Source organism: Zonotrichia albicollis, chromosome 5 (genome assembly GCF_047830755.1).
Source record: "Zonotrichia albicollis isolate bZonAlb1 chromosome 5, bZonAlb1.hap1, whole genome shotgun sequence".
Lineage (NCBI taxonomy): Eukaryota > Metazoa > Chordata > Aves > Passeriformes > Passerellidae > Zonotrichia > Zonotrichia albicollis.
The window spans coordinates 63,694,704-63,722,467 of NC_133823.1; the positions used below are offsets into that span (position 1 = coordinate 63,694,704).

Here is a 27,764-nt window from a genome sequence, read left to right on the forward strand (position 1 = left end):
TCTGGTTTGTGTCAGGGTTATTTTATCTCTTGGACAGGTTGGTCAGTGCATGACCTTACACTGTTTTTAGTTACACAAAAGCCCCTTTTTTAAAACATCTTATGTTTTGCTAAGATCTACAACACAATACATTAATCACACCATTATTTCCATGAGTGATACACAGATATTATATTGATTACACCACTATTTCTCTAAGCATCACAGTGCATGCTTAAGATCATAGATTATATTTTATTAACATGCAGCTAAAAAGAGTTATCGTTGATGCTATTTCTAAATACTTGTTATCACTAACAGCATGCATAGGCTAATACATAAATGCAAAAGCCAGTATTATCTGGTCATTTTCAACACATGGCAGGGAGCAGAGCACGATGGGCTTGAAGGTGCCTTCCAGACCAAGCCCTCTTGGCATTCTGTGACAACACTGTCACCCCAAGTCTTGTTTTCTGGGAGTAATCCTGGGAAAATGGAAGGAAGCCGTTCCTCCCGGCTGTGGGGTGCCTGTGGGAGCCCTCACTGGGAAGGAATTGTGTCATGTCCCCGCCTGCCCGCCAGCTCCTACAGCGGGGACACCCAGAGGAACGGCGGCTCTGTGGTCCCGGGGTTGTGGAATCCCGAGAATGCCCGCCATCCTCACGGAAGAGCTGCTCGGGTTTATTCTTCATTTATTTCCCTTGGGACATTAAGCCTCTCCCGGCGCCCCCGTCCTGCAGCCCGCAGTGGTACAGCCCGCTGGCGCGCGCCAATTGCATCACCGCGCGTCGCCTGCGCCACCCGGAAGCGCTTTGGTGGCGGCGGAAAAGCAGCGCGTGCGGCTGGTTTTGTTTGTGGCCGGACCCGCCGCGGGGGCTCGTACGCGCCTCCCGCGGGGGCCTCCGCTCGCCGTCCCACGATCGGCCCCATGGCCTTCAACTTCAGCGCCACGGCGGGAGCCGGGGCCGCCAACCCGACCGGTGAGCGCTGGGGAAACGGGGCGCGGAGGGGCGGGGCGGGGGGAGCCGAGCGGCGGGCAGCGCGTGCCCCCCCCCCTTCCTGGCCAATGAGAGCCGCGGCGGCCGGCAGCGCGTGCCCCCTCGCCAATGAGAACCGCGGCCGCCTCAAAGGGCCGCGCGTGCCCCCCGGCCAATGGGGAATCGTGACGGCGGCTCGCGCGTGTTCCCCTCGTACCGCTCCCCCCCCGCCAGTGAGAACGGGGGCGGCCGGCAGCGCGTGCCCCCCCTCCAGTGGGAATCACTGCCGCCTCAGGGACCCGCGCGTGCCCCCCCACCAATTGGAATCGCGGCCCCCTGAGGGACCCGCGCGTGCTCCCCCGCCAATGAGACCGGCGGCGGCGGCCCGCGCGTGCCCCGCGGCCAATGGAACCGGCGGTGGCGGGCAACGCGTGCCCCCCAGCCAATGGGAGCCGCGACTGCCTCAGAGGCGCCGTCCCGCGCCCCACGCGGCCCCCAGTGGGTCCGGGAGCGGCTCTTGAGGCGCTTGTGATGAGGTAGTCAGGTCCCTCGGATCAGTATTTTCTTGCAATAAATTCATCGTTTGGACGAGATGCCCTTGTAAATTCATTTTTGAGCAAGGTAAAAGACAGCGGTTAACTTGTAAAGTTAGACTTTTCCTCCTCTGCTTTTGTCACTGTCAGTCATGGTGAAATGTAAGACAGAGCTTTCCTTGCCCTCAGTTAGTAAAATAATTAATTGTTGACTCCAAACTCCTTTGGACGGGACTCATCTTTGCTCTAGTTAGCCTGAATTTTACCGTCTCTTTTACAAACACTCTTTCTGGCCCCATCTGAAAGTAAAACATTGCTTTGTGCTGCCTGTACATTGTGGCGAGGTTTATGACATTCACAGACCAATGTCAGAGGGAAATCTGGGATCACTCCTCAGGACTTCCCGTTGTCTGTCTTGCATGAAACTGTTTCAGCTGCATCCCAGGGGTGCTGGGTGCATCAGTAAATCCAGCAAGGCTGAGGTGGGCAGATTTTGGCAATAGAACTTGGATAAGTCTGCCCTGGAGTAGCTGAGGCTTGTGTGGTGCCTCATCTGCTGGAGCTGAGTTTTGTGGTTATTTTGCTGTCATGTATCTGAGTGTATTACTTGTATGAAGATGATTTACTCTTGCCTTCCTGATAGTTTATGAATTAATTTTGACATTATCTGTTACACTTAACACAGATGCAGCTGTATTGAGCAGTCTTAGGCTGTTAAAAATGACTGTTAATGTGAATATTGAATCACAGAGATAAGGCTTTGAAATAAGGTGGGGAAATGCTGCTGCTTTATGCACGGTATAATTAAAAAATATCTTTACAGCAGCAGTGTGTTGAGCTTTTAAGTGTTCTCCTTGTGTCCAATAAATAATGTTTAATGCCAGTTAATACCTTTTACTCTTGTGTCTAACTCTGCCTGTCTTGCTCATGGTGATGGAAAAATGCTTCAGCTTTTCTCTCCTGGGACCTGCCTTTCACTCAGAACTAATGTTGCCTTGCTCTTTTTCTGCTTCCCGCTTGTCAGGATTTGGTGGGCTTGAAACTGCAAACTCCACTGCCAGTGGGTTTAATTTTGGGGGTTTCGGATTAACTGCTAATCCCGCGGTGAATTTTAATATTGGGAATTTCGGTGTTTCCACTACCTCAACTCCAGCTTTCAATTTTGGTAACAGTCTGGCAAGTGCAGGTAGATAATGCGTCCATACGTGTTCTGTGGTAAATGTTACAGCAGGGGTCCAAGAATTGCATCCCTCACTGGGGATCTGTGTCCGCTACTAATCCTCATATCCATAAAAGCTCTGGAAATGGAATGGGAGGGGTTTAGCCCGTTAAATTCTCGAGGAATAGTTTTTGAGGAAAAATAACCCTGTAGGCAAAAGTCTCTAGAACGGGAATGAATCCAGGTGATCCCGAACAATCCCAGAGCTGGTCCCTTTTCCCTGTTTCCTGACATGAGATTCTTGGACTACTGCAGTCATGTTTCCATCTTCCCCCGTGTCTCCTCATTGGCCTTGCGTTGGCTGTCATGAACACACCACACTCAGCAGTTTCTGTGCAGAAACGAATTGTATACGACCGGCACAAAGTCAGAGCCAGCTGTGGCCCTTTCCCAAAGCCGCCGGGTGTCCCAACACCGCCCTGCCCCAGCTCTCCAGGGGTGCTCGTGCTCCAGGGAGGCCTGCACGGGATCGGGCACTGGGGTGTGGCCAAGGAAGCCCTTTGTATGGAGATCCATCAGATCTGAGCCATCAGCTGACGTCATTTCACCTCAAATATTTCCCATTCCCTATGAAAACTTTGGACTGGATGGATTTCTAATGCTTGTGTAGGTGTGGAATTAGCCAGGGGGTCCGGTTGCTGCTGCTCGTATAGGAATTCCGTCCATCCCACAGTGTCATTGCTCTCTGTGTCTGCGCCTCTCATCTGTTCTGTGCACTCCAGCGGTCTCATTTGGTTTATTTGCTGTGAACACTCTTCACTGGCTTCATTTGAGAAGACACAGAAGAGACCATGGATAGTCCATTTGATATTTAATTTGATTCTTTGGTACTGAATTTGTAGTCTCAGGCCCTTTTCAAGAAACAATGACTAAATTTGCAGTGGGTGCAAAGGTACCTAAAAATGGTGTTATCTGCTGGTGCTCCTGCCACAGTGTCCTGCTCACTGGCAGGACTGAAACATGGGTGTTACAAGGAACAATTTCTTGTGCCCACTCACATCAAAGTGTTTGCTGAATGGAAATAAAATGCCCTTGCATATCAGCTTTGATTTATGCTTTTCATTTGATTTGTGGACAGGACTGTGAGTGTAATAGATCTTTTTTATTTGCTATTGACATGTGAGTGAGGAGAGGCAGCATCTTTGAGACAAACCCTTTGTAGCAGACTGTCTTTTGTCTTTTGAGCACGTGTAAAAGCAGCATGAGACACAGACACCTTGCTTTCCCAGGCAGGTCAGCGCTCCACAGGCTGCACCTTGGGCCAGTGCCATTGGCAGCACTGGAACTCAGGTGCTCACTTGGGTCCTGTCCTGCTGGCCAATGACTGCTTTTCCTGAAAATCTGTGGAAGGCCGATTGCTTTTGCATCCATCTTACTAGTGGTTGAACCTCTAAATGAGGTGTAACGGGAATGATCATTGGGGAACAAGGCTTAAAAAAAAATGACCCTGTAGAAATTTACACGACTGTGTGTATCTGGCCTCAGGTTTCCTGAGGTGTTAGGACTGTTTGTAAAGTTTACAAAACATCGAGTTGTTTATTAAACAGTTAGTAGTGACATTGAGCAGAAGTATTCCTGAGAACGAATGTAAGAAATAGTACTGTTAGTGGTGTCTGTCACTAGGGGAAGCACATCCCTCTGGTAAAGGACCAAGATGTCAGTTGACTGCTGCCTTTTTATTTGCTTTCGTGACACACCATACAAGTTGTGGCTTTGTGATCCATGTTTTCTCCCCCATTTCCTTGGGCGATGAGCTCGGTGCCCATGCTCAGTGTGAACTACATGCTTGTGCCATGTGCCATCCGTCTGTCAGCCCCTGTCGCCATGAGCCCCGAGGCGTGCGGTCGGTTGTGTTGTGCCCAGCTGCGGGGCCGTGTGCCGCTGCCTGACCGCAGTCTGTGTTCGGCAGGTGCCTTCGGAGGCTTTGGGACCACCACCACCAGCGCGGCACCGGCGTTCAGCTTCTCTGCTCCCACCAACACCGGCACCGGCGGTAAGGGACTGAGGGCCTGACTGCCCGCAGAGCAGATCCAGGAGTGCTTTGGGTTGCAGGGCTGCTGTGCTCTTCTTCTCGGTAATCATGTACTTGTTTCCGCAGGACTCTTTGGTGGTACCCAGAACAAAGGCTTTGGATTTGGTACCAGTTTTGGCACAGGAACTGGAACTGGCTTGGGCAGTGGGTTGGGAACTGGGCTAGGCTTTGGAGGCTTTGGAACCCAGCAGCAGCAGCAGCAGCAGCAGACCAGTGAGTATGGCCTTTGGATTTACCCATCCCTTAGCAGTGAAAGCACAAGATTGCCATCTTCTGTTGCTGCGGTAGTAGGACGGAAGTGTATTGTAACTGGAGGTGGTTTAACACTTAAACTCTTAAACTAGAGCTCAAGCAAGTCTCTGAGCTTCACCCTTGAGCTTCCAACAATATTTACCCCTTGGGTTTTATGCTGGTAGAATGTAGTTAAAGAATTGATGTTGCAGTCACAGCATTACTAGAAAGGGGAGGAAAAAGGCATTGAGGTTAATTTAAATGGGAGCTGGATAATAAGTAGCTTCAGGCTCTGAGTCCACTGAATTTGTAACAGCCAGCCTGCCTCTCAGATTTAGGTATTGAGGGTGCCAGATAGATGGTGACATGGATCAATACATGTGTCTTGTTAAAAAAAACCCCAAAATTCTTCTAATGTATTGTTCAGGAGCTTCTGTTGTATATGATGAATGGCTGTAAAAAGACACTTAAGAAACATGATCTGATTTTAATTTCTTTATTTGTTTGGTTTTATTTTGCTTCTCAGAGTCTGATAAGAAGTGATGCTAGTGATAGGTGATAGCATGGTCACAGTTGGTCAAGGGGTTCATTTGTTTCTCTTTATCCCACCCAGCATTAGGCACTGGGTTGTTCAACCAGCCTGCCCAGACCCCCGCTCAGTCCAACCAGCTCATCAACACAGCCAGCGCCCTCTCGGCCCCGACACTGCTGGGAGATGAGAGGGATGCCATTCTGGCCAAATGGAACCAGCTCCAGGCCTTCTGGGGCACGGGCAAAGGGTACTTCAACAACAACATCGCTCCGGTGGAGTTCACGCAGGAAAACCCCTTCTGCAGGTTTAAGGTATGGCATGGTTCAGCTGCCCGCAGAGGGCGCCAATCCATTACTCTGCTGAGGCTGAGCAGCTCATGGGTGTTAAACCAGACTTTGTCACTGGTAAGAGTATTCTGAAACAGTATTTTTCCAGGTAATCTGCACAATTCTGATGCACACTCATTAAAAGGTACGAAGATGCTGGAAATCTGGGTGGTGTGGAGGGACTAGATAATGAGCCCAGATGTGGAGCATGAAAGTAACAATTTCATGTACTAGCATTCAGGTTAGTGTGTGTGTACTTCAAACAGATCTATGGAAATTAATTTTAATGTGTGTCTGTGTATGTTACAATAAGACAGAAACAATTCAAAATAACCTTCTTGTCTGGAAGAAACTGTGAACATATGGAATAAGAACTTCAGGGTCTTTCTTCCTGCTTTGTCTAGATTAAAATAACCCTCTATGAACTTGGCCTGTGCCAGGTTGAAAATCCACCAGCCTTTATCCTTGCCAGTGCTCATGCTGACTCCATTCCCTGTGTGGACTCGTCAGCAGTTCCAGATCTTGCTTCTCATGTTGACAAATTTGTGGCTCTCCATCCTCCACAAATCCTGCACTTGCTGACTGTCTTGCTAAGCCTCAGGCTTGTAAGGGGATTTGGGGCAGGCGTGGCGACACCTCCAAAGCTGATCCTTTGGAGTGCGAACTTTGTGTCCTGAATGTAGGTTAATACTGAATTAAGTCCAGCGTTGATTATGTACATTATGAGAGTTCTGTAACGTTTTTGCAGCAATTGTGCCTGCCTAAAAAATGTTTGGTTTTGTTGCATCACCTTTTTCAGTGTTACCTTGAACATTTTATTAGCAATGCAACTGAAAGCTTTTTTTCTTGTAAGTTGTTGTCTGAAATTGCTTTCACAGTTTCTGAGCTTTGAAAAATTGCCCATTATAAGTTGTGTGGCACAAAATCGGCTATTTTAGAGTTTCATTTACTAAAAAGAAGAGTCTTCAGGTTAGAAAATACCAGATACTAGGTTTAGTGTCGGCCCTGTGACTGGAGCATTTCTAATGCCATGAATTCACGTGCCATAAGTGAAATACTGACAAGTTCCATCTGTGCCACCAGTGAAGATGCCTGCAAAAAATAGGGGAGAAGGTGGCACAGGGATAGGAGCAGAGCATCATAAGCTATTTTGGTTATTGCCACTGAAACACCTGGCATCAGATAAGAAAGAAGCATTATATGAAGGGTTCCACTTGTACACAATTCCAGCTCTAGGATGCATGAGAAGCATGCAGCTCCAGACCAAGAAATGCATGCTTCTCTATGTGTTACAGGCTGTTGTTTGAAGTACCACAGTGAAGTAAAATACATCTGTTCTAGTTTGAAACTGCTGAGTTGCGTAAAAAGATTGTGGAAGTTATTTATTTAAAACAGAAGTACGAGAAGTATCATGTGCTTGAAAACAAATTCTTCCTTAGCTGTCACTATTGTGCTCCATGGCAGGATGGCTGGTTCTGCGAGGCTCACTGTGGCAGCGGATTACCCTCTGCTGACAAAACCGAGCTCCTGGGCACATCCCCAACTCATTTCTCTCTTCATGAGGGGAAAGGTGCAGGTCACCCACCCACGTGCAGTGTCAGGGCCTCACCAAGCCCTTACTCTCTGCCCTGTCACCAGTGCCAGCGTGGGGTGACAGCTGATAGGCAAGAGGAGGTGAAAGCTGCCACTCTGTTTTTGCTTGTAATAAGGCTGATCCTCTGGTTCCATTTGCAATTTGGAAAAAGGCTCAGTTTGTAAAATGTTCCTGATTGCTGTCAGCTCTGCTGTGTTGGCAACTCCCCTGATGGAAAAAGGATACTTAGGACCTTTTTGTAAAAATCCAAACTGTTTCAAAAGCTGCTGTACTGATGGCTGTGTGAGAGATTGATTTACAAGGGGATTGGTTTCATGTTTGTGCAGCTTTGAATAAATTGTGAGTTAAATTTGGAGCCAGTTGCTCTAGAAACAGAGGGATTTAGCCCCTCCTCTTCATGCCACAAGGATAGGCATTTGCTAAGTAACTTACCTTCATTTTTTATGTGTTCCTTGGCAGGCTGTGGGTTACAGTTTAATGCCCAACAACAAAGATGAAGATGGCCTCGTGGTCCTGGTGTTTAACAGAAAAGAAGCAGATATTCGAAGTCAGCAGCAGCAGCTCGTAGAATCGCTACACAAAATTTTGGGAGGAAACCAGACCCTCACTGTCAATGTCGAAGGTGTTAAAACAATGCCCGATGACCAGTACGTGAACTTCCCACAGGGTTGCCCATTTATGTTGCATGTTAGAATGGGTTGGTGGCTAAGTCTACTGTCTCCCCTTCTCCTTGATTTTAGATCTCTTCATCCTGAGTTTGATTAGTATCTCTTATTCCTTCATATAGTTTTTCTTACAACATTGAGTCCAGTGCCTTTCCAGAGATTTTAGGTTATTCTTAATGTAGTACTAGTATCACCATAGGATATGGTTGGTAAAACTGGGAGGAGCAGAGAATGTAATGGTATTTATAGTTTTTCACTGTCTCTCCCTTGCTGTGTTAAACCCTGCAGCTACTGGTACTTTACATCTCACTTGGTAAAGAAGTTAAAAGTCAGCTGGGAGAAGTGATAGCTTGGATTTTGGGTGGTTGTGTATTGTGTTACCTCCTTCGTGCTGCTGACCTTTTCCTGACGTTCCGCATTTTGCCTCGCTCAGGACAGAAGTGATCATTTACATTGTGGAGCGCTCCCCCAACGGCACCTCCAGGAGAGTTCCTGCAACGACCCTCTATGCCCACTTCGAGCAAGCCAACATCAAATCATCCCTGCAGCAGCTGGGGGTCAGCCTGTCCATGGCCAGGACAGAGCTGTCCCCAGCACAAGTCAAGCAGCTCCTGCAGAACCCTCCTGCCGGTGCGTGGGCTGGGCCTTCTGTGCTCTCCAGGAAAAAAGCTGGTGTCAGCTGGAAAACACCTGTGAAAATAATAAGAAAAAAAGAAAAGTTAAAAATCAGAATAATCATGTCCTATACTCACAGTTTTCAGATGGCTCTCTTAGCTAGCCTTGTTTTAGAGTAGTTAAGGGCTTTTCATGTAATTTGATTAGATGACTTACCTTTGTATCTATAATTTTATATATGTCCATGTTTAGGATATGAAAGGTTATGAAATCTGGATTGGAAAAGGCATTTGGCCTAGTCTTGCAGAAAAGTCAGAGCTAACTCCTACTGAGATTATTTTGCCAACTGATTTGGTACTTTGATCACTTAGTTACTGATATTTTAAATATTTGTTTGTTTCACACAATAAGCAACTTCAAAAGGACAGATGACCCAAGTGTGGCATATAATGGGAACAGTAGGAATTTCTGCCTTTAAAGTATGGATTATCCAATGGGAGCACCTATGGGTTACTCCTTTCCCCTGCTTTCAAACCAGTGCTTGACAGCTTTTGGATCTGAATTTACTGCTCCTGCTCAGGACCAGGAGATTTAAAGAACTACCCTAGTTTAATTAACCTTAATTTGTGCAACAGGCATTTGGGTTAGCATAGTTCATAGGGTTTGTGTATTGCACAGCATTTTTTCCTGTATTTTTTCCTGTATTTTAGCAGCTGTAGTATCTCTCAGATAGCCCTACTAAAAATCCTATTTTTTTTTTTTTAGGTGTTGATCCTATTATATGGGAACAAGCCAAAGTTGATAATCCTGATCCTGATAAGTAAGTCAAATAGTATGTTCAAGTATTGAAATATTGCAACAAGGCTTGGACAGGGGAGAAAGAGATAATAATTGCATAGTACCCTTCAGATAACTTGTGAGAAAGTTACTTGAGTAAAACTTGGCCAAGTGCTGATCCCCTTGAAAGCAGTGAAGATTACTGGAGGTGCCTGTCTTAATCCCGTTACCCATTTAGGCGCTTAGGAGCTGTCAGGATAGAGAAGGAGTCTTACTTGGGTTCCTTAGAGGAGTGGTGTCCTCCGTTACATGGATTAGTTATTGTGATTTATTTTTTGCAACCCTTATGGTTTTTTCTCTTTTCTGCTGAAGGTGCTGCGCCCTTGTACCCTCCAGTAGTTACAGATAAATTGGGCTGGTTTCTTTATTAAAAAGGAAGAGGTTATGGGGAATAGTTAGGACTCTAAAACTAAACAAAAGAAGATATGGTTATATATTAATTTATAAAAGATCAGCATAATCTGTGACTTTATGTTAGATTCTGTTTCATAATTATTAACCCTTATCATGTTTGATGTGTCCAGTATAGAAACATGTTGTAAGAAATATTTGTGTTCTTCTAGGCTTATTCCTGTGCCAATGGTGGGTTTCAAGGAACTGCTGAGAAGATTGAAGGTCCAGGATCAGATGACCAAACAGCATCAAACTCGATTAGATGTAAGGTTGCTCATCTTTATCATGACTTGCGGTTGACAAGGATGCGCTATTAAATGCACCTAGCCCTGTGTGTTCAAAATGGAAAGATGAACCATTGTCTTAATATATCCCTTAAATAGATCTTTGTCCAAAAACTGAGCAGAGTGGTTTGGCTTTCATTTGTTTCAGGTTCCAGCTCACTGTTTTGTTACAGGCTAATCCACACCCACTCCATTAAGTCCATTGGCAGAAACTTTTAACTTTGGGCAACCAATTTTCCAGTGCCTTCTGAAAATCCCAGTTGTGTATGAAAATAAATACAAAGCCGAACAGTAGAGATAGAAGAAAGCTTTCTAAAATCATCTGGGGCAAGGACACCAAGTTGCTAAGTGGTGTAGTGTCATGAAGCTTCCAGTTTTAAATCAGGCCTACCTTGTTCTGTTATCAAAAACTCTCTGGCTTCTAGTTGACTCCCATCTCCTCTGCAGATAATATCAGAAGATATCAGTGAGCTGCAGAAAAACCAAACGACGACTATGGCAAAAATTGCACAATACAAAAGGAAACTGATGGCGCTTTCGCACAGAACCTTGCAGGTAACAAGGATGATCTTAACAAGTCCTTTGACACACTTCAGTGCCACAAGCAGTCTCAGAAGGAAGAAGAACCTGTTCCATCTTGTGCAGGCCAGTGCTGAAAATTATTCTGACCTCAGCTAATGGGTGTTCTTTTAAGTACCAGGCCGAGCTGTCAGGGAAAGCTCAGGTCTGCTGTACTTGGGAACCTTCTCTCTCACCTACCCAAAACTACAGGACTGCCCTGAGGTCTTAGAGCAGCAGACTAAATGACACAACAAATCCAGTGAGAAACAGGCTGGTGGAGGGGCAAAAAGATGTAGAGATGGGCTGGTGGGGAGAAGGATGGGCCAAGTGTTCTCTAATGAACGTCAAAGGCTTCTTTTGTAGGTGCTAATAAAGCAGGAGATCCAAAGGAAAAGTGGTTATGCCATTCAGGCAGATGAGGAGCAGCTTCGTGTACAGTTGGATACAATTCAGTGTGAACTTAACGCACCCACGCAGTTCAAGGTGAGTGGCTGACAGCGTTTGGCTAACACCTCTGGGGTTTCCTCACTGAAAGTATGGCAGTTTTCCAAAACACATGTGTATATTAGTTGTGGAAGGCTTTCAGTCTCGGTGTGATAGGTTGTAGCATTGTGCTCTTTACTGAATAGCCAATAGGTATTTCAGTAGTTTTGAGTTCTTGGAAATCATGGAGTCGCTTACCCTTTGCATGTCTTCCAGAACATCTAAAAATTGAATGAGCAGCAATGTTTCCAGCCCTGGAGACTCAAGGAATGGTAGATGCTGGAACTGTGGCAGCTGTAAATGAGTTGTGTTTGATTTAAGCCTGCTTCTCTTCCCAGGGCAGACTGAATGAGCTCATGTCCCAGATCAGGATGCAAAACCACTTTGGAGCAGTGCGGGCTGAAGAGCGCTATTACATAGATGCAGACCTCTTAAGGGAAATCAAGCAAGTGAGTGTTACTGGGTAGAACCCTGGCCTACTCTTTGAGCTTGATCATTTAAGCCAGATGCACGCTGACTGGATATAGAATGTCATGTTGTCATGTTTGATCAAGTCATCCTTGTAATTGGTCTCAGTGCTGGGGCACCAAGCTATTGTACAAAACCACTCTGTGGAGACAGGCTGTTAGCACAGAAGATGCTGTTATTCCTTCCTCAGAGAAATGATGCCAGGATTATCAATGTGCCAATGCCACCAGTCATGACACTTCTGAGAAATATTACTTAGTAAGTTTGTGAAGTTGAACAATACTCACACTGGTTTCTGAACTATCTGCAGCACCTGAAGCAGCAGCAAGAAGGGCTGAGTCACCTAATCAGCATCATCAAAGATGATTTGGAGGACATCAAGCTAATAGAACACGGGTTAAACGAGAGCATTCCCATTCGAGGGGGAGTCTTCAGTTGACTGGTGGAGGTTTACACAGAACATGGTAGTGGAGTTCATGGCTCACCTTCCAAGGCTAAAAAACTGTTGAGGTAAAATAAAACACATGTCTTGTAGGAGCAAAATGGTATTTTGTCTGTTACTTTTAGAATTAGCAAAGCCTCTTCTAAGCTTTTAAAATTGACCTTTGGAAGGTTTATATTTTATAAAGCTGTATATGCTTTAACAAAAGAAGGAAAACTGAATCTGTTCAGATACCATTTTACTACAAAACTATATGTACTATTGTACATTTTTTTTTCCTTTTTTCTTCTTTTTTTACAACAGCATTGTCCTAAAAAATGCAGTGCTGAGGGGATTGTTTCACTAATGACTCGGTTTGTGGAAAGCTTAGCCTGCTTCCATGTTTCTGTCAGAACAATCAAGTAGCACCATTGTGTAAACAGCTAACTTAAATCATTACAGAGATATTTGTTGCTGTAACTATGTTGTTCTCTGCAGTACCAGTCAGTTACTGGGGCAAGCTGCAGAAAGTTCATGTTTCCAGTTTCAGTCCTTCCTTTGGAGTGCAAGGATCTGAAGGTTATGTTTTGATCACTTTACATATATGAGTTATACAAAGCTTTGCTGCCCCTCTAAGTAACAGTATGTCTGGACGTTGTCTTCTGCCTTTTTTAAAAATCACCCCAAAGTAATAAATTCAGTCTGAATTTGTAATAAGCGGTGTGTGGTGTTGGCTCTCAGTGACATCAGCAAAGCAGTGATGCTGCTCCCAGCTCCAGGTAATGCACTTCACTCTGCTCCAGGCACTGCAAGGTAGCAGGCTGTCACACCCAGTGTCACAGAGCTGCTTGGCAGCCTCAGTCCCCAAACCAAAGTGAAAGGTGTGGCTCCCAGATCCTACCGGGCAGCAAGCGCTGCAGAGCAGGTACCTACTCCCCCCATGTCATGGAGAGAGACCTGCTTTTCCCCTCAGTGCCAAAGTCACCAAAAATAACTGAAACAAAAAACAGTGTTCTGCAGTAGGAGTTTGTACAGCAGAAAAAAACACGGAAGGGGCAAAATCAGTTTGTTCATTAGCCATCAAAATTAATTCCATTAATTAAATTTGAAGGATGGAAAAATAGAAATACAGCTGCAATATGCTGGGACCCCTATTGTGCATTTGAGAGTGTTTGTGGAAGCATGATTCCATTACAATTGAAAAAGCATATGTGGAGCTCTAGCTAAGGGGGAACAGGATTAGTTTCCTTTTGGAAGCATAGTTCCAGTTACTAAACTATCTGCACTGGGCAATGAGCTCTGTAAGAAATTGAGTGAGGCTAGAATTCTGTTTTGGAGGCTGGGTAGCAGTCTTGAGTCTTTTGACATGGGGCCCCTGCTAGACGGTGCTGCTTGTATTTGAGAACCACATTGTTTCTTGTTTTGCAAACTTCTCATTCCACCCCACTTCACAAGCTGGATCCCACCATGCTTTGAAAATAACAAACCTGCAGCATAGGCTCCCTAGCAGGGAGCTACTTGATCTACTGCCCTGGGCTTTGAAAATGAAATTACCTCAATAGATTTTTTAAACAAGTCCCCCTGCTAGAGACAATGTTGCACATTTGAGGTATTTTTCCAACATTCCACTCTACTGTGTGTACTTAGTAGCTCCAAACTTCCAGAGCAAGCTTACCACAGCAGAGGAACACCAGCAGGGAAGTAGGTGTCATCACTGGAACAGCACTGCTGCTCACAGAGTTAACTAGAGAAAAAATAAACAGCCAAGCAACAGCAGTCTGGAAAAAAGGTTTATTAAAAGGAAAGCTGCAATCAAACACCACTACCTCATTAAAACATGGCCTACATGTAATACATTGACTTCCACTTTACTGCTCTTCAATACACCCGTAACATCCTCTCACATTGACAAGAGAAGCTAAGTTGCATCTTCCCTTTGAGTGGGAAGCTATTTAAAACACAGCTTGTTTTAAAAGCAGTCTGAATTGAAGTGCAATTCATCTATTTCACCTGTTAGCCTCCCCAGATGGGTCACAGCTGTCACCTACAGTGATCTCTGTTTTGGGCACCTGCCTCCCCTTTCCCTGCTTGCCATCTGCAGGCACACTCTAGGTTAGGTGGGACAGTCCTGGCTTTGTAGAAATCAAGGCATGGGACATGGCAGCTCCCAGCAGGTTCTCACGACGGGCACTGTCTGACCAGGCGGAAGGCTTCCAGGAACTCGTTGAAGTCAATGTTCCCATCCTTGTTGAAGTCAATGCTGCGAACCAAGTCATTAATGCCATCATCCGTGAGTTCAATGTTCATGTGGGAGCTGAACAGCTTCCAGGTTTGCTGGAATTCCTCAAAGGAGATGAGACCTGCAGAGGAGCATTTAACGTGCTGCAGCTACATCTCCTAATGTGGAGAACACTGACTAAAACACAGCTCAGAGCAGCAGAAGCATAATACAAATTGACATTGCAGAAGTGTGGGAGGGAGCAGGACCACCCAAGCCTAAATAAAAACACATCTGTACATACTAAAGCAAACTCCAAAGCAGAAGGGATCACAGAAGGCAGTGATCAACAGCCCCTGCACAACTGCTTACCTGAATGGTCTCTGTCTATGATCCTGAATATGGTCTCTAAGTTGGATCTGTTTCGATAAATGACTTCCAGCAAGCTGGACTGGATGTGCTGAAAGACATGATCACAGTTTTTATCCTGACAACACCTCTCCTGTCTCTGAGTTGTTACTGCAGATGTCTCCACAAGCAAGAATATTTTTTGCTCTCAAGAACTTGCCAGCAGTGCCTTATCAACCAGGAGTGTGATGACTGGACCCTTCTGCATCTGCAGAACAGACCATCAGCAACTTGTCCCTTCCCATTGGCGCTCTTCTGGGCTAACAGTGAACCAGGCTGCATTTTATAACCACTGCAGAGCTGCATTTGCTGTGTGTAATTAAGAAACTGCTACTTGGAGAGTGAAATACAGTTTTCCTACTCACCAGCCTGCATCCAAACTGTCCCTAAATTTTGATTTCACATCCGTCATCTCTTTGTAAAAATGGGCTGGGTGCCTCAGGACTATTTGAGCTCAGGTAAAACTTCCTACCAACTTCAGTGTGATTTCAGGTTATGCAGGGAGAATCCACTGTCCTTTTGTACTACAATTGATTTGTATGTGCCAGGGATCTGGTGAGAGCTGCTCACATCATGCTTTGATGGAAGGGGCTGAGTGCTTACCTCTTGGCTCCTCTGCTCCATGGCCAGGTCATCCAGCCAGGATTTGTACTCCAGCATGCCGTCCTCGGCGCTGCGCACCAGCTGCGGCCTCAGCATTCGCCAGGGCAGTCCCAGCCGCAGCACTGACTCCACTGCTGTCGCCCAGTTGCTCAGAGTGATCTTTCCTGTACACAAAAGGGAGACACCTCTGGCAGCGGAAAGCACGTGAAGGCAAAGACAAAGCCTAAAACAGTGACACACAGTCTAGGTGCTGCTTGACAGCACAGCATTATTTTGCAGTGCAGGCACACATACACTTCCTACCCAAGCCTCAGCAAGGTTTTCATCATTGCAACATAGCAAGGCTTATGATGCTGCAAGCATCTGAACAAATGCAGGACACTAACTTTGGGTATTTCATTAGAAATTTGCAGCCCACTGCCCATTTTAGCAGCAGCTGTAACAACTGAGCTGGATCCCTATGAACAGTTTTACTACCAGGGAAGAAAGCAAGAAAGCAGTTCTCTCAATGAGCAGTTCTGCCAGCCACCATATCCCTTTTCTCCCCTGCCCACCAGTGGACAGTTCTCAGCAACATCTCTTGGTCACTGCATCAACACAGCACTCCTGTCTCCCACAGAGGTCTGAACTCTCAGCTCCTTCCTTAAGGCTCTGACAAAGACAACTGCCATTGAAGACATCCCTTGCTTTCCTCTTCCCAGTGATTTTAGACTTCAGAGATGAAGGGGCTCTAGAGACCACCCAGCCCTTCTCAACTGACACAACAGACACGTTCCAGGTCGTCTTTCCCCAGGCTTCATCAGCACTTCAGCTGCAAGGAGTTCTTCTAGGACCAGCCTCCATTACTGCACCTCAGGCTAATGACGTCCTGCTTTTTCAGCATCCCCACTTTGCGGTGTCTCTCCAAGGCATCCACAGAGACTGAGTAACAGCAAATGACCTCTGGCAAGGTCTGATACAGCCTCCCCATGACAGCTGGTGACACCTGTCAATGAGCAGTCTCCGAGCCAGCCACAAACTCAATGTAGTCTCTTCAACCCTATCCGACCAGGCAATGAACTCGCACGTCCCTCAGCTCTGGGTTACCTGTATTGTCCCTGTCGTAGGACTTGAAGGCACTGATGAGGGCTGAGGTGTGAGCAAAGAGCTTTTCCCGCAAGGCTCGAAAGGCTGATTCCTCTACTCTGCTGATTCTGGAGGATGCAGAACAGAGAGAAGCACTTGAAGGACTTGCCCTGAATCACAAGAAAAACTGCACCTTCCCTCCCAGTGCTCTACCTGGCTTGTCCATGGATTGCCCACACAACTGCTCTGCACAGCTACAGCTGCATCTCAGTGCTTGTGACAAGGCACTGCATGCCCAGGGCACAGTTCCCTGCAGCTGATGCCACGAGTCCCTGCATTCATTTGTGAAGTAACAACCCAAAAGAGAGCTTCAGCAAAGGTCAAAAGTTAAAACCTGACATGGAAAAGAGGAGCTGAAAAAAATCAGCAAGCTTTAGAAAAATCCCCTTGGAATTTTGTTAATAATCCCTTCTCAACCCTCGAGCTTTCCTCAGTAACTTCAAGTACAAAGCATAATCCCTCCTGTAGAGCTTTTCTTTAGAAAAATCAAGCTGTGAAACTTCATCTCCAGAGTCAAACTTTCTAAAAGCTCATAAATTTTTCCCTTAGGGAATTTTGACTTGGCAAATAGAGCAACTAGAAAGCCTTGCCTTTGGGTCATAGTGAGCAAATGGGCTGTCTTGTTTGCTTGGTACTGAACAAAGTGGGGGATGAGGTCTGGTCCCAGCTTCACATAGGCTCCCCTGTTACTGCCAATCTCATAGTAGTTTGAGGCTGAGAAGATGGTCAGCACCTAATCCCAAAAAAAGGGCATTTGCAGTCAGTACATTCATCCTGTAATATTGATATACATGTAAACAATAGACCCAATCCCCTCCAGAGTCCACAGACTGTGAAAGCATCTATGTTATATGGAGAAGAGGGAGAGCCAGGTGGCAGCTGGCCTGGAAGCCATGCAGGTGTGAGTTCCTTGTGGGTGGCACTGGTCACATGTGGATCTGGCCACATGTTGGGCTTCTGCAATTTTCCTGTGCTCTTTCCCAACAATTCTGCTCTCCAGAATCCGAGTGCCCTGATGAAGCCACAAATCTGACTGCATCTTCTGAAAACAGAACTTGGCTGCAGCAGCTCAGTAGCACCCTTTTGTAGCTCATCTGCAGGAGCAGCTGCACTAAGTGGGGGCCATGGCACAAGTGGGTTCAGATATTTTCTCAAGCACCACACACAAGGACACAGTTTGCCTGTGCATCCATGTCCCCACACTTCAGTTAACTCCCAATAGGACTGTTCAAGGATTTTGCACGTGCTTAAAGCCCCACTGGAAGAAATGCAGAACTGAGACAGCCACCCCCCCCCAGAAACCCCATTGTGGCAGGATGGAAACCCAAGTGCCCTTCACACCACCCCTGGCTGACCTTGCGGCTGTGACAGAACTCGTAGCCCTCCTGCTTGCACTCGTGAGAGCGGATCAGGAACTGCAAGCTGTACTTTTCAAGGAACTTCTCTGTCACATCAGGCCCAAAGTAGCAGCCACCACCTCGCACCTTATTTTCTCTGCAGCCCTCCTGAGGCATGGGGTCACTCCAGAGGATGTCTAAAACCTGAAAGGATTGGCAAAGTTCACTAAGAAAATACAGCTCAGTCTCGGAATCCCTCCCTACACTGCTGCTATAACCAGAGTGCAAGGGAACAGACAGTTTTCCTGCATTCCAGCTGAAGACTCTCACAGACCTGGGCCACCTCAGAACTGGCAATATTGTTGGCCATGAGCTACAGGCACATCCAAAGTGTCTGGGGAAAGAGGGATGTGCATTAGTCAAGCCTGATACAAGCTTTGCCTCTGCTAGCATTAAGATGTCCAAGAGCCTTCCCTATCTTTCTCCATCCCAAAACACAAGTCCCAGGGCAAGAACAACCAGCAGATCCTGAGATCCAGATTAGTAGGCTTAGTATAAAATGCCTTTGTTCTCTAGCCAGGTCCTTCCATAGCCTGCAGAAATACAAGTGCTAACTCAGTAACCACTGTGTGGATTAAGGCCTAATCCCTTTAACTCTGACTTCAGTATACAGTGCTACAGAGAAAAGGTGTGCAGCACTGGAAGGTCACATGTAATGTCAACCAACTAACAGTGGTTTCAGAGTGCACAGAAGAGACTCCCAGTCTGGAAGAACAAGGAAAGGAAGTCCCCAGCTCCTCCTCCCAGGAGGTAACAAAGGTACCAACGAAACATCCCCACGGTCTCACAGAGCAGCCCTTCCTGGCCACCTACCACTGAATGACCAACTGCTGCAGGAGGCACCCACAGCACATCCAGCTCAGGACCCTGCTAAGACTCCTCACCTGCTTCCATTCCTCCTGGCGAGTCCAGCATGGTTCATCCGCATCCTTCAAGGAGACCATGCTGGAATAGGTGAGCTCCTCCGGCTCTGACTCGCTGATGTCCACCAGCCGGCGGCACGTGTCGATTTGCTCCTGCACCGTCTGCCGGAGCCACCTGGAGAACTCCCGCCTGTTGGCTGTGCTGGGAGCCTGGGCTGACTGGGGCTGCAGAGATAACCTGGGAGCTGCATCAGTGCCTGATTCGCTCTCCCCATTTATGGCCTGGATTTGTGGTTTTCCACTCGATTCCTTCCTTTTCTTCAGCCTTAACACAGAAACAAACTGAAAGATATGAGAGAAATGGAGCTGATAACACAGCAGGAAACCCAGACCTCCAGCTCTAATGTCTTCCATTGGCAGACTTCAAGTGATCCAAGCCTCACTCCCTTCTTTCCATCAACTGCTCCTTGACTATGGGGAACTATTAGTGCCATTCTCTTAGACAAGCCATCCTGGGTTTGCAGCTGGGCCTCATGCGCATCACATCTCACTCTTCCTCATTGATTTCCTGCATACAGATTTCATCTGCAATGGGAACTATGCAGCAGAGCAAAGGAAGCATGAATGACTAATGCAAGAGTTGTGATTTTATTTGAAGAAGGAAAGGGGTATTTCTTAACTGAGTGAGTGAGGCAGAGGCAAGTTAAATGAGTTATTAAACTCCTTCTGGAAGTCTAAGGGGTAAAAACAGGCTAAGCAACTGTGGGACAATGTCTCATCATCACTGCATTTTTACTTCAGCAGCAGCACATATTCCAGAAACCAACAGTGCTCCATTGCTTCACAGCTCCTGCACGCACACTAACCAAAGCCTATACCTAAACACAACCTTGTCTAGGAAGACCATCTGTTAGATTTGTCTTGTCAACAGCTAAGCTGGCATGTAGAAATGAGCTTCTCGCCACAAATCAGCAACACTGTTGTCTCTTGCAATAACTGGAAAATAAAACCTACTCTGTTCCTTTGAATTTTCTCAAGCATGTCCAAGTCAGTGGTGTCAGAGATGCCCCCGTGAATAATGAGGACTTTCTGATCAATCAGGGTGGCCAGGGGCAGCCAGCAGAAGACATTCTGAAACATCCTCAAGATTTTCTTCCCATGCACCTGAGAGAAAGAAAAAAGAGATAAAGCATCCAGTCTTCTAAAGGCATATCTCACATGGTAAAGAAGACACAAACATAGGCCTACCTTGTATTTCTGCATCACTTCCTTGGTGAAACCATAGCTAAAGGAACAAGAGAAAGGAAGCTCAGTGGGATTTTGCACAAGGCCCTTGATATGGTGTTCAGCCCTGCACAGAAGCCGTACCGTAAGTTCACCATGTGGTCCTCGTGGTTCCCGCGGTTGAGATGAACCTCCTTGGGATAGATCAGGAGGAAGGTAAAGAGGATGACAAGGATCTCAAGGGACTGCTTGCCTCTGTCTACAAAGTCCCCATTGAACACGTAGGACTTGGAAGGGGAAGGAAGGCCATTCTGTAAAAGCAAGGAACAGGTGGATGTCTCCAGAGAGGCCTCTCCAAGGTGTCCATATGCCTTCCCCCCCGTTGCAGCCTCTCATTTCTGTCCTAGGTTACAACAGACCCTTGCTCATCTTTATACTGTGGGCCCCAGAAGTGAAATTGGCAGTCACAAAGAGTTGTCATTGGTATAAGCACTAGAAAAACACCCATTGGCACTAATAAAATGGACATGGATATCAGATTTTCTAGTAAGCAAGGGAATAAGCTACTGATTTGTTAAGCTATTTAAAACCAATCCAATTGTCTTGGAGAATTGTACATGAATGGCCCAATTCTGCAAACACTTCTCAACATGACCCATGAGATACCCATTGAAATGCCTGGACATCCTCCCTCTCTAAGTGTGGTGCCTACCTTGTAAAAGATGAGGAACAGGTCATCCAGCTGGCCGTGTAAGTCTCCTGACAGGCACAAAGAGATGATTCACAATATGTTTACTTTGGACTTTAAAAAAACACCCAATACATAACTTGCTACGAACTAGGTCCTTTATAAATTAATAAGCACAGAAATACTTTGGGAAGCACAAGCCTAGAGGAAAAGGACACGATGTAAGGCAAGGCTTGAGCAGAAATCTGAGAAGGACAATAAAAAAAAACCTACACCATCTGCTGAAGACTGATTTAGAAGCTTTGGTCATTTATCTCATGTGATGGCACATCCTGGCACAAGATTGTCATTATGTGGGAGAAAGCTTAGCATTCAAAATTACCATCTAATTGTCATTTAACATAATATTGGAGAGAGGGGTTTGTTTTCCAGAGGCTGACTGCATGCAAAAGTCTGTACTATGTATTTTTCATAAATATCTCAACATTTTAACATTAGAGTAGGAAAAAGGTAAAAAGCTTTGTCTCAAATTTACTTATACGATGCAAAGATGCATTGACATTCTGGATCTGCATGCACGTGCTGGTGCTCACCCAGAAAGGCTCCAGGATTTTGTTTTCAAATAATCCCAGACCACAGAACAGGTCAGACCACTACCAAGTTCTGTGACCAGTCCTCAGCTGGATGTGATTTCTGTGGTTTAGTAAAACAACTCCAAGTTTGGGGTGGGACAAAAAAGACCACCTGGGTATTTCAGACAGACCCAGCTGCCTGTCAAGGCACCACACACTTTGCTTATAGAGAGCATTGTGTTCCACGTTCAGTACAGAGGGGGGCATCGTGCTCTCACTATCACTCTCTTTCTGCCCCACCCTCCCATAGGAGCATTCCACCCTGGAGGCTGCAAGGGACCCACCACACACGGTGATCTCCTCGATGTAGCAGGTGGAGACATGACTGATGTTTGGCAACTGCTTGAGGTGCTTCCTGGTCTCATGCAGGAGGTTTAAGACATAGCGAGCATGGAGCTGCTACTAGGAGAAAGTAAAAGGATTAAAGCAGGAAATCAGTGGCCTCTGAGCAGCACCACTGTGGCTGTAAAGACTCCACCAGGATAGCCTGGGTGGTAGAAATTCTCCCTGGAATGGCAGTCTGTACTGACCTATGGGCTTACAAACAAGATGAGGGAAATATTGGGAAACAGCAGGATGGCAGACACTTGCACAAGGCAGCCCAGCCTCAGCACTGAGAGGGCTGGCAAAGCAACCTTAGAGCCTCAGCACCTTGTGGACAAGGCTATACCCACTAGGCCACACCACCTCCAGGAGCTGCAGAAATTCCAGTCCAACATCACAGGTAACAAAGTTGCTCCTCTAGTTCTTTCTTAGCTTTTCCACTTTGAACAGTCTATGAGTTTCCACGTGTCCTGCAGTGATAGATATGCTCAAAGCCAGGGCATAGGCATTTAATACAGCAGGGACATGAGACACCTTTGGGTTAGAAGTTCTCTTTGGAGTAGGGATGTTTTGACCTATTTTGAGGTTCAGCATATCAGCTGAGGGATGGCAGCAGAACACTGCAATTGTATGAAGGCTTGTCTTGTTAGTTCTGGAGTGGTACTCAACTTCCTTATCAAAAAACTCACAATTTACATTTTAAACCAGAGTCCAAGTTGCATAACACAAAACATTGTAATTGGCTGTTTTCCTCTGGGCCATCCTATACCTATTTACAAATTGAGAAATTTGAACAAAAAATTATGAAAAGTCTCAACATGAGCTGTTGCTGATTTCTCCCTTTAAAAATGAAATTCGGGTAAATATTGATACACCTCTACGTAAAGTGTTCCATTTTGTCAGGAGTACATTATCAGGAAGAACATTTCTATGGCATTAGGAAGTACCATATAGTTTCCAACCCCATTTTGTTTAACAGCCAGCCTTGTTATACTCCAGTCAACTGAGCTTGGTAAGAAAGTTAAGACCAAATTATCTATCCTACAATCCCGTTCAGAGAAGGGGAGAGCATGGTACCTTTTTGGGATCCTTACCTGTTTCTGTTGGAAAGCTTCCAGCAAGGCCGTGGCATGGTCAGGGAGGAGTGGGAAAGAGAGATGGGGTCCGGTGTAGGAGTCTGGCACCTCTATGGATTCATAGTCACAGTATTTTTCCAGCTCTGCCTCTTTGTAACTTTCCCCACTTACAAACATGCGACTGATAAAATCCCCTGGACAGCAGATTTATGGTTTGATTTAAAAAATTTAAAAAAAAAGAGAAACACACAAAAAAGTAGTTAATTGGGTCCAGGTACCATGCTAGTAATTTGTTACAGAAGAGCTGTTTAGTTAGGCTGGCACTCAGGAGCAATTGCAGCCGTGGATGCTGGGTACTGCTTGGCACTGCTACAAAACTTGCAGTGGGGGAAAGGCTGCAAGAGACAAATGTCCATGTGCAGTGTGCACCGTTCTGCCACTCTGTGACAACATACTGAACCTTTATGCCTTCTTCCAGCTCCTAAGAGCAGGCATTGCCCCACATCCCTTACACAGCTCATAGTCTCCAGACAATTCACTCTCTAATCCTGATGCTGTCAGTCTTGGGACTTGGCTACATGTGCCGTCCTGAAGATTGCCCAGCACTGGGCAATGAATTATACAAGGTTCAGCCTTCAGAGCTGCAGGTGCCACATCTACAAAGAGCACACAAACTTACTCTCTTTGCTGCTGCTTGGTGTGAACTGGTCCATGAGGTAACTGAAGAAGTTGTGAAGCTGCAGGAAGAGGGAGAGCCCATCATTCACCCCGGAATGAAATCGAACAGAGTAGCAACCTATCATAATCATCTTTCTGGAAGTTTTACCTCTGCCCTCCTCATGCTGTCTGGTACATATAGCAACTCTCACTGTACCAATTTAAGTTTTGACTTTCTTAAGATGAAGTCAAAACAGTGGCTTTACCTTCAGCCACAGGCAGAAGTATGCTATGAGCCCTTCCTCTCCCTGCAAAGCAGGCATGTAAGAGAATTTTAATCAAAGTTAAAACACAACAAACCAAATAGACTTGCCTGTTGTGTTCAGACTCCAGAAAAGCTCTGTTTAGTGGCTCTTGGGGCTTGCTTTTGGGGTTCATTACTTTGTTTTATGCAACACAAGCAGTCAGGGAATTAATAGGTTAAAAAGGGGCAGGAAACCCAGTCCCTGGCCCACTGAAGCACTTAGAGGGTGACCAGCTAGCACCCAAAAAGGCAGAGTCTGGCACAGAAACCACATTGCTATGTGTTTTCCTACCTGCTCTTTTCCTCAGCACCATACCTTGATCTGGTCCTGCTCGCAGGAATACTCAATGGATTGAAAGATTCTCCAGGTGCAGCGGCGGCGCATTTCCAGCCGAGCCACGTGGCGCCGATACCACTGCTGGATCAAGACAGCTGCCTTGAAAGCTGGGAGACAAGAACAGAACCAGGCTTCTGAGCAGTACTGCCTGCAGCTGAGGCACCTGCAGCAGCTCCTTCTCCACCTCTGAACATGGAGGAGAACCTTTCCTTTTCAGGAAAAAGTTACCAGGAATTGTATTCTTGTGCCTAAGGGCAAAAAATCTCTTTTTGCCTTCTTTCTTGCAAGAGGTTGACCTGACCCTGCCTGCCCAGAGACCTCTGAAGCACTTCCAACCATTGCTGCTGGTTCCTTCAGCACCAGTGTTAACAACAAATTACAAAGGCCTGTAAGCCCTAACATGTTCTTCCATATTATTACACAATATCCTCCCTTTCTACCTACTTTGATCATTTTTATGTCCCTCTTACCATCTCTAGGTGCTGGGTCTTCAGGAAACCAGAAATTTAACTGAGGCCATGCAAAGAGTTGGGGGAAGACTGGATACCAAGTTTCCTTCTAGAGCGTTAAAAATGTGGGGATTTTCTATCTCTCTTTATGCCAAATAAATACCTTAGCTTTTGCAGTTGTGGAAAAGCTTTAGAAGGACTCTACACTAGCATAAATATCAACATACCATTACCTTACAATAAAATAAAGACAAAACTACACCCACAGTGAAAAAGGGGAGGCAAAACTTTGGCCATTAATGGCACAGAATGAATGAGATGCCAAAATTTCCAGGTACCTATTTGATGTTCAAGCCACAGCCAGTGCTGACATCAGATACTTCCCACCAAATTATGGCTATCTGCCCTTTGATCTTTTAAACACAGCCTCTGTATTCTCCCAATTCCAGTGTGTTCCCTTCAAAAATTATTTCAGATGGGGTGAGTGCATATTTCAAGTGAAGTACATTGGTGTACTTTCACATTTTGTTTTTCAAGTTCTGCCACAAAATTTTACCTCTAGAATCTCTCATCCTCTTTAGCTGTCCTTGATCCCACTCGGACCAGCTCTGCTTCTTGACATCTCTCTTTGGATTACACTGCATCCCTTCCTGTTCCTTTCTGGGGCCCCACCCATGAGCCCTACACTTAAAACATCTTCTAACACTGCTTCTCTGTCATCTTTAGCTGAGGTGGGAAGGGATGACTGCTATATCCACAAGCTGGCTTCAAAACCCAAGGGAAACAACACAGGTAGGGAACTAGGCCTGCTCACCAAAGCAGGGAGAGCAATGGGAGGTGTGTGGGAAAATCTTCATTAAAAAAAGAAAAATCCTCACCCCCTGCCCAAAGGCTTCTATACTGAGAAATAATATTAATTCAGTCAGCTTGCATTAATTACATAACAAATGACCCTCCAAGTACTTCAGCAGGAGACAGCGACCTTTGCCTAATGAAGGTATCTCAATGGATTATACACTGAAAATAATAATCCTTTTAAATCATTATTCTCTTTCAGCACCAGGAATTGCAGAGCACAAAGAAGGAAGATCTACAGCTGCTCTTCAGCAGAGGTGTGAGAGAACCTCAAGTTGTGGGCAAGAAGGTAAGATTTGGCAAGCCTTAACTCAGGAATAAGTTCTGTATTCTTTGCCTTCTCTCTTGCTGAGAAAATGCTTACTGATCTGCTGGGCTGTGAAGAAATTCCTTGTGATAACTCTACACATACCAATGAAAACCAAAATCTTAGAAACAGTAAAAACTTACACCTATGAGAGACATGTTATCAAGTGCACAGTTAACATAAATACCACCATTAACAGCATTTAAGCCCCAGATAGGCAAGGCACTGGTTTTGACTCTGCTTTTATGGAGACTGACTGTGCAATTGAAAAAGCCAGGTATTCTAATTTAGCAGTTTACCTGGGTGAGTTATATCTGGCAGTGTTTGTATCATTTTGGGAAAAAGAAATGAACAGAGAAAGACTTATCCACATTTTATGATGATCTAAACCATGTATCATATAAGCTGCTGAAAGCATAGCAAAGTGGCAGCACATAAACCAGACTACACTCCAAGGCAGGGCCAGTTGAACAGCTCTGCTCCAACACTGTCCTTTGAAAACAGCTTTCAAAGACCTTGGACAGGGGGAACAGGGATGAGATCTGGCGCGCTGCATTTGGCCACCAAGTCCTAAGCAGCTGCCCTACTGCAAGTGGCCAAATCTGAGGCATGTTGAGAGCCAAAGTCTACAAATTCAGAGAGGCTTTACTGCTGTGGGAAACTGTTGCTCAGCTATCAGGTGTTATATAAAGTCTCAAATAAGTAACTACTGTTATGTTACACTTGCTCATCTTAAAATAACCCTGAATTTGTTGGGAAAGTCCATGGACCTCTGGTGCTATGGGTGACAGGTAAGTCTAACTTAAATAAAAAGAGTTTTTCAATAGTGGATAGTAGCAAATAAAAGTGTGAGTCACAACCTTATCCCCACTTCCAATCCTTATTCTCCAAATACTTGCAATCAGTTTGCCCCATCCTGCTGTTCTGCCAGTGCTCATGACTGCATGATTCAAACAAGGAAAAGACTGTTTATTTACTTTTTAGCTCTTCCTTATATCTAAGGTCTTCCTCATCAACTCCCTTTGCTCTGCAGCAGACACAGGCACACACCCACAAAATTAATACCATTACAGAGGGCTTCAAAACATAAATCACCGCAACTTCGAGAGCCATAGACGTCTGGATTTTTAACAGAGATTAAGAGCACTTTGCTGATGTAATTTGACAAAGTGCACACTTTTTGCTTGACAGCTTTACATAGCCACACCATCTCACCTTCTTTGGAACTAGATTTATTTTGGCTGCACTAGCAAGAGCCTTGGAAAATAATCCAGGAGAAGCAGCAGGGGACATCTGTCTCACTGTCAGCAGACCTAACAGCTGCATTACCCAGCAAGTGTTTCATCCAGCAGGTGTTGGTGCTAACTGTAGCTTTCTTCTCTAGTTAGGCTTGGGTGGATTTTAACCCACACCTTGTCTAAATAGCTGTTATTTCCTCAAGTCTGTTGTCTTCTGCCTGACACCTTAGAATCCTTGTCACAGGATACTCAAAGACAGCCTCACTTCAATGATATGAAGAACACTCAGAGGAGAAACACATTCAATGCAACCTCCCAACAGCACATGCAGGAGAAAACAGGATAAGATCGCTTTTCTAAGAATCACTCACCATTTTCAGACTTCTGCAGGGAGTGCTTGTACTGGACATTTACAGAACTACCTGATCCCATGTTGTCCAACCAATGCTCCAACGTTGCAGAATGGCCCAGTGTCACCAAAAACACAAAAGAGATGCAGGGAAGACCATTTGGTCAGAATCAAAACAGCTGCAACATGTCTCACAGTGCCAAGAATCTACAATTAAATATATTAACACTTAATATCAATGATCAGAGGACCGCTCTTATGCCCAAGTACATTTTACACTACCAGATTTCTGCAGCTACTCCTAGACATTCAGATGTGGATTTCTGTCTCGCTGCTTCACATTGCAAGTGAGCTTTATAAACAGGAATCAGTTCAGCACCTTTAGCTACCTGCATAAAAATAGGTATTGTGATTGTTTGGCAAACATATAAAAAGCTTTTCAGTAATGATCAGGAACTACTAAAAAGTCATTAAGAAGTAGTATGTGCAGACAGACATTTTGTAGTGTAGACAAATATTCATAAAGTGCCCTGTAAAGGATAGCTCATTATGAGGGATGT

General features: G+C 45.6%; 2 protein-coding genes across 3 annotated transcripts; one reads left to right on the forward strand and one right to left on the reverse strand.

Annotated features, from left to right (window-relative positions):
- Positions 1-59: 59 nt before the first annotated feature.
- On the forward strand, positions 60-12,881 carry NUP54 (nucleoporin 54). 2 transcript variants are annotated; one of them, XM_074540397.1, is made up of 13 exons: positions 60-959; positions 2,514-2,675; positions 4,618-4,701; positions 4,807-4,953; positions 5,585-5,814; positions 7,883-8,070; positions 8,522-8,718; positions 9,469-9,523; positions 10,104-10,197; positions 10,665-10,772; positions 11,142-11,261; positions 11,600-11,710; positions 12,040-12,881. In XM_074540397.1, exons 1-13 carry the CDS (start codon positions 302-304, stop codon positions 12,166-12,168), a joined length of 2,283 nt encoding a protein of 760 aa, XP_074396498.1. In that variant the 5' UTR covers positions 60-301; the 3' UTR covers positions 12,169-12,881. The 2 variants fall into 2 exon arrangements, with proteins under 2 accessions (XP_074396498.1, XP_074396499.1); XM_074540398.1 differs by lacking the exon at positions 2,514-2,675 and having other exon boundaries at positions 12,040-12,879.
- A 1,042-nt stretch (positions 12,882-13,923) lies between these two features.
- PPEF2 (protein phosphatase with EF-hand domain 2) lies at positions 13,924-27,287 on the reverse strand. The gene is made up of 16 exons (XM_005492187.4): positions 27,227-27,287; positions 23,986-24,113; positions 23,388-23,445; positions 22,727-22,902; positions 21,593-21,707; positions 20,701-20,747; positions 20,133-20,299; positions 20,013-20,049; positions 19,779-19,928; positions 18,786-19,106; positions 17,860-18,045; positions 17,095-17,237; positions 16,466-16,572; positions 15,380-15,543; positions 14,741-14,828; positions 13,924-14,510 (listed from the first exon to the last, which is right to left on the reverse strand). The coding sequence occupies exons 1-16, from the start codon at positions 27,285-27,287 to the stop codon at positions 14,329-14,331; spliced, it is 2,130 nt and encodes a 709-aa protein (XP_005492244.2). The 3' UTR covers positions 13,924-14,328.
- Between the last annotated feature and the right edge of the window lie 477 nt (positions 27,288-27,764).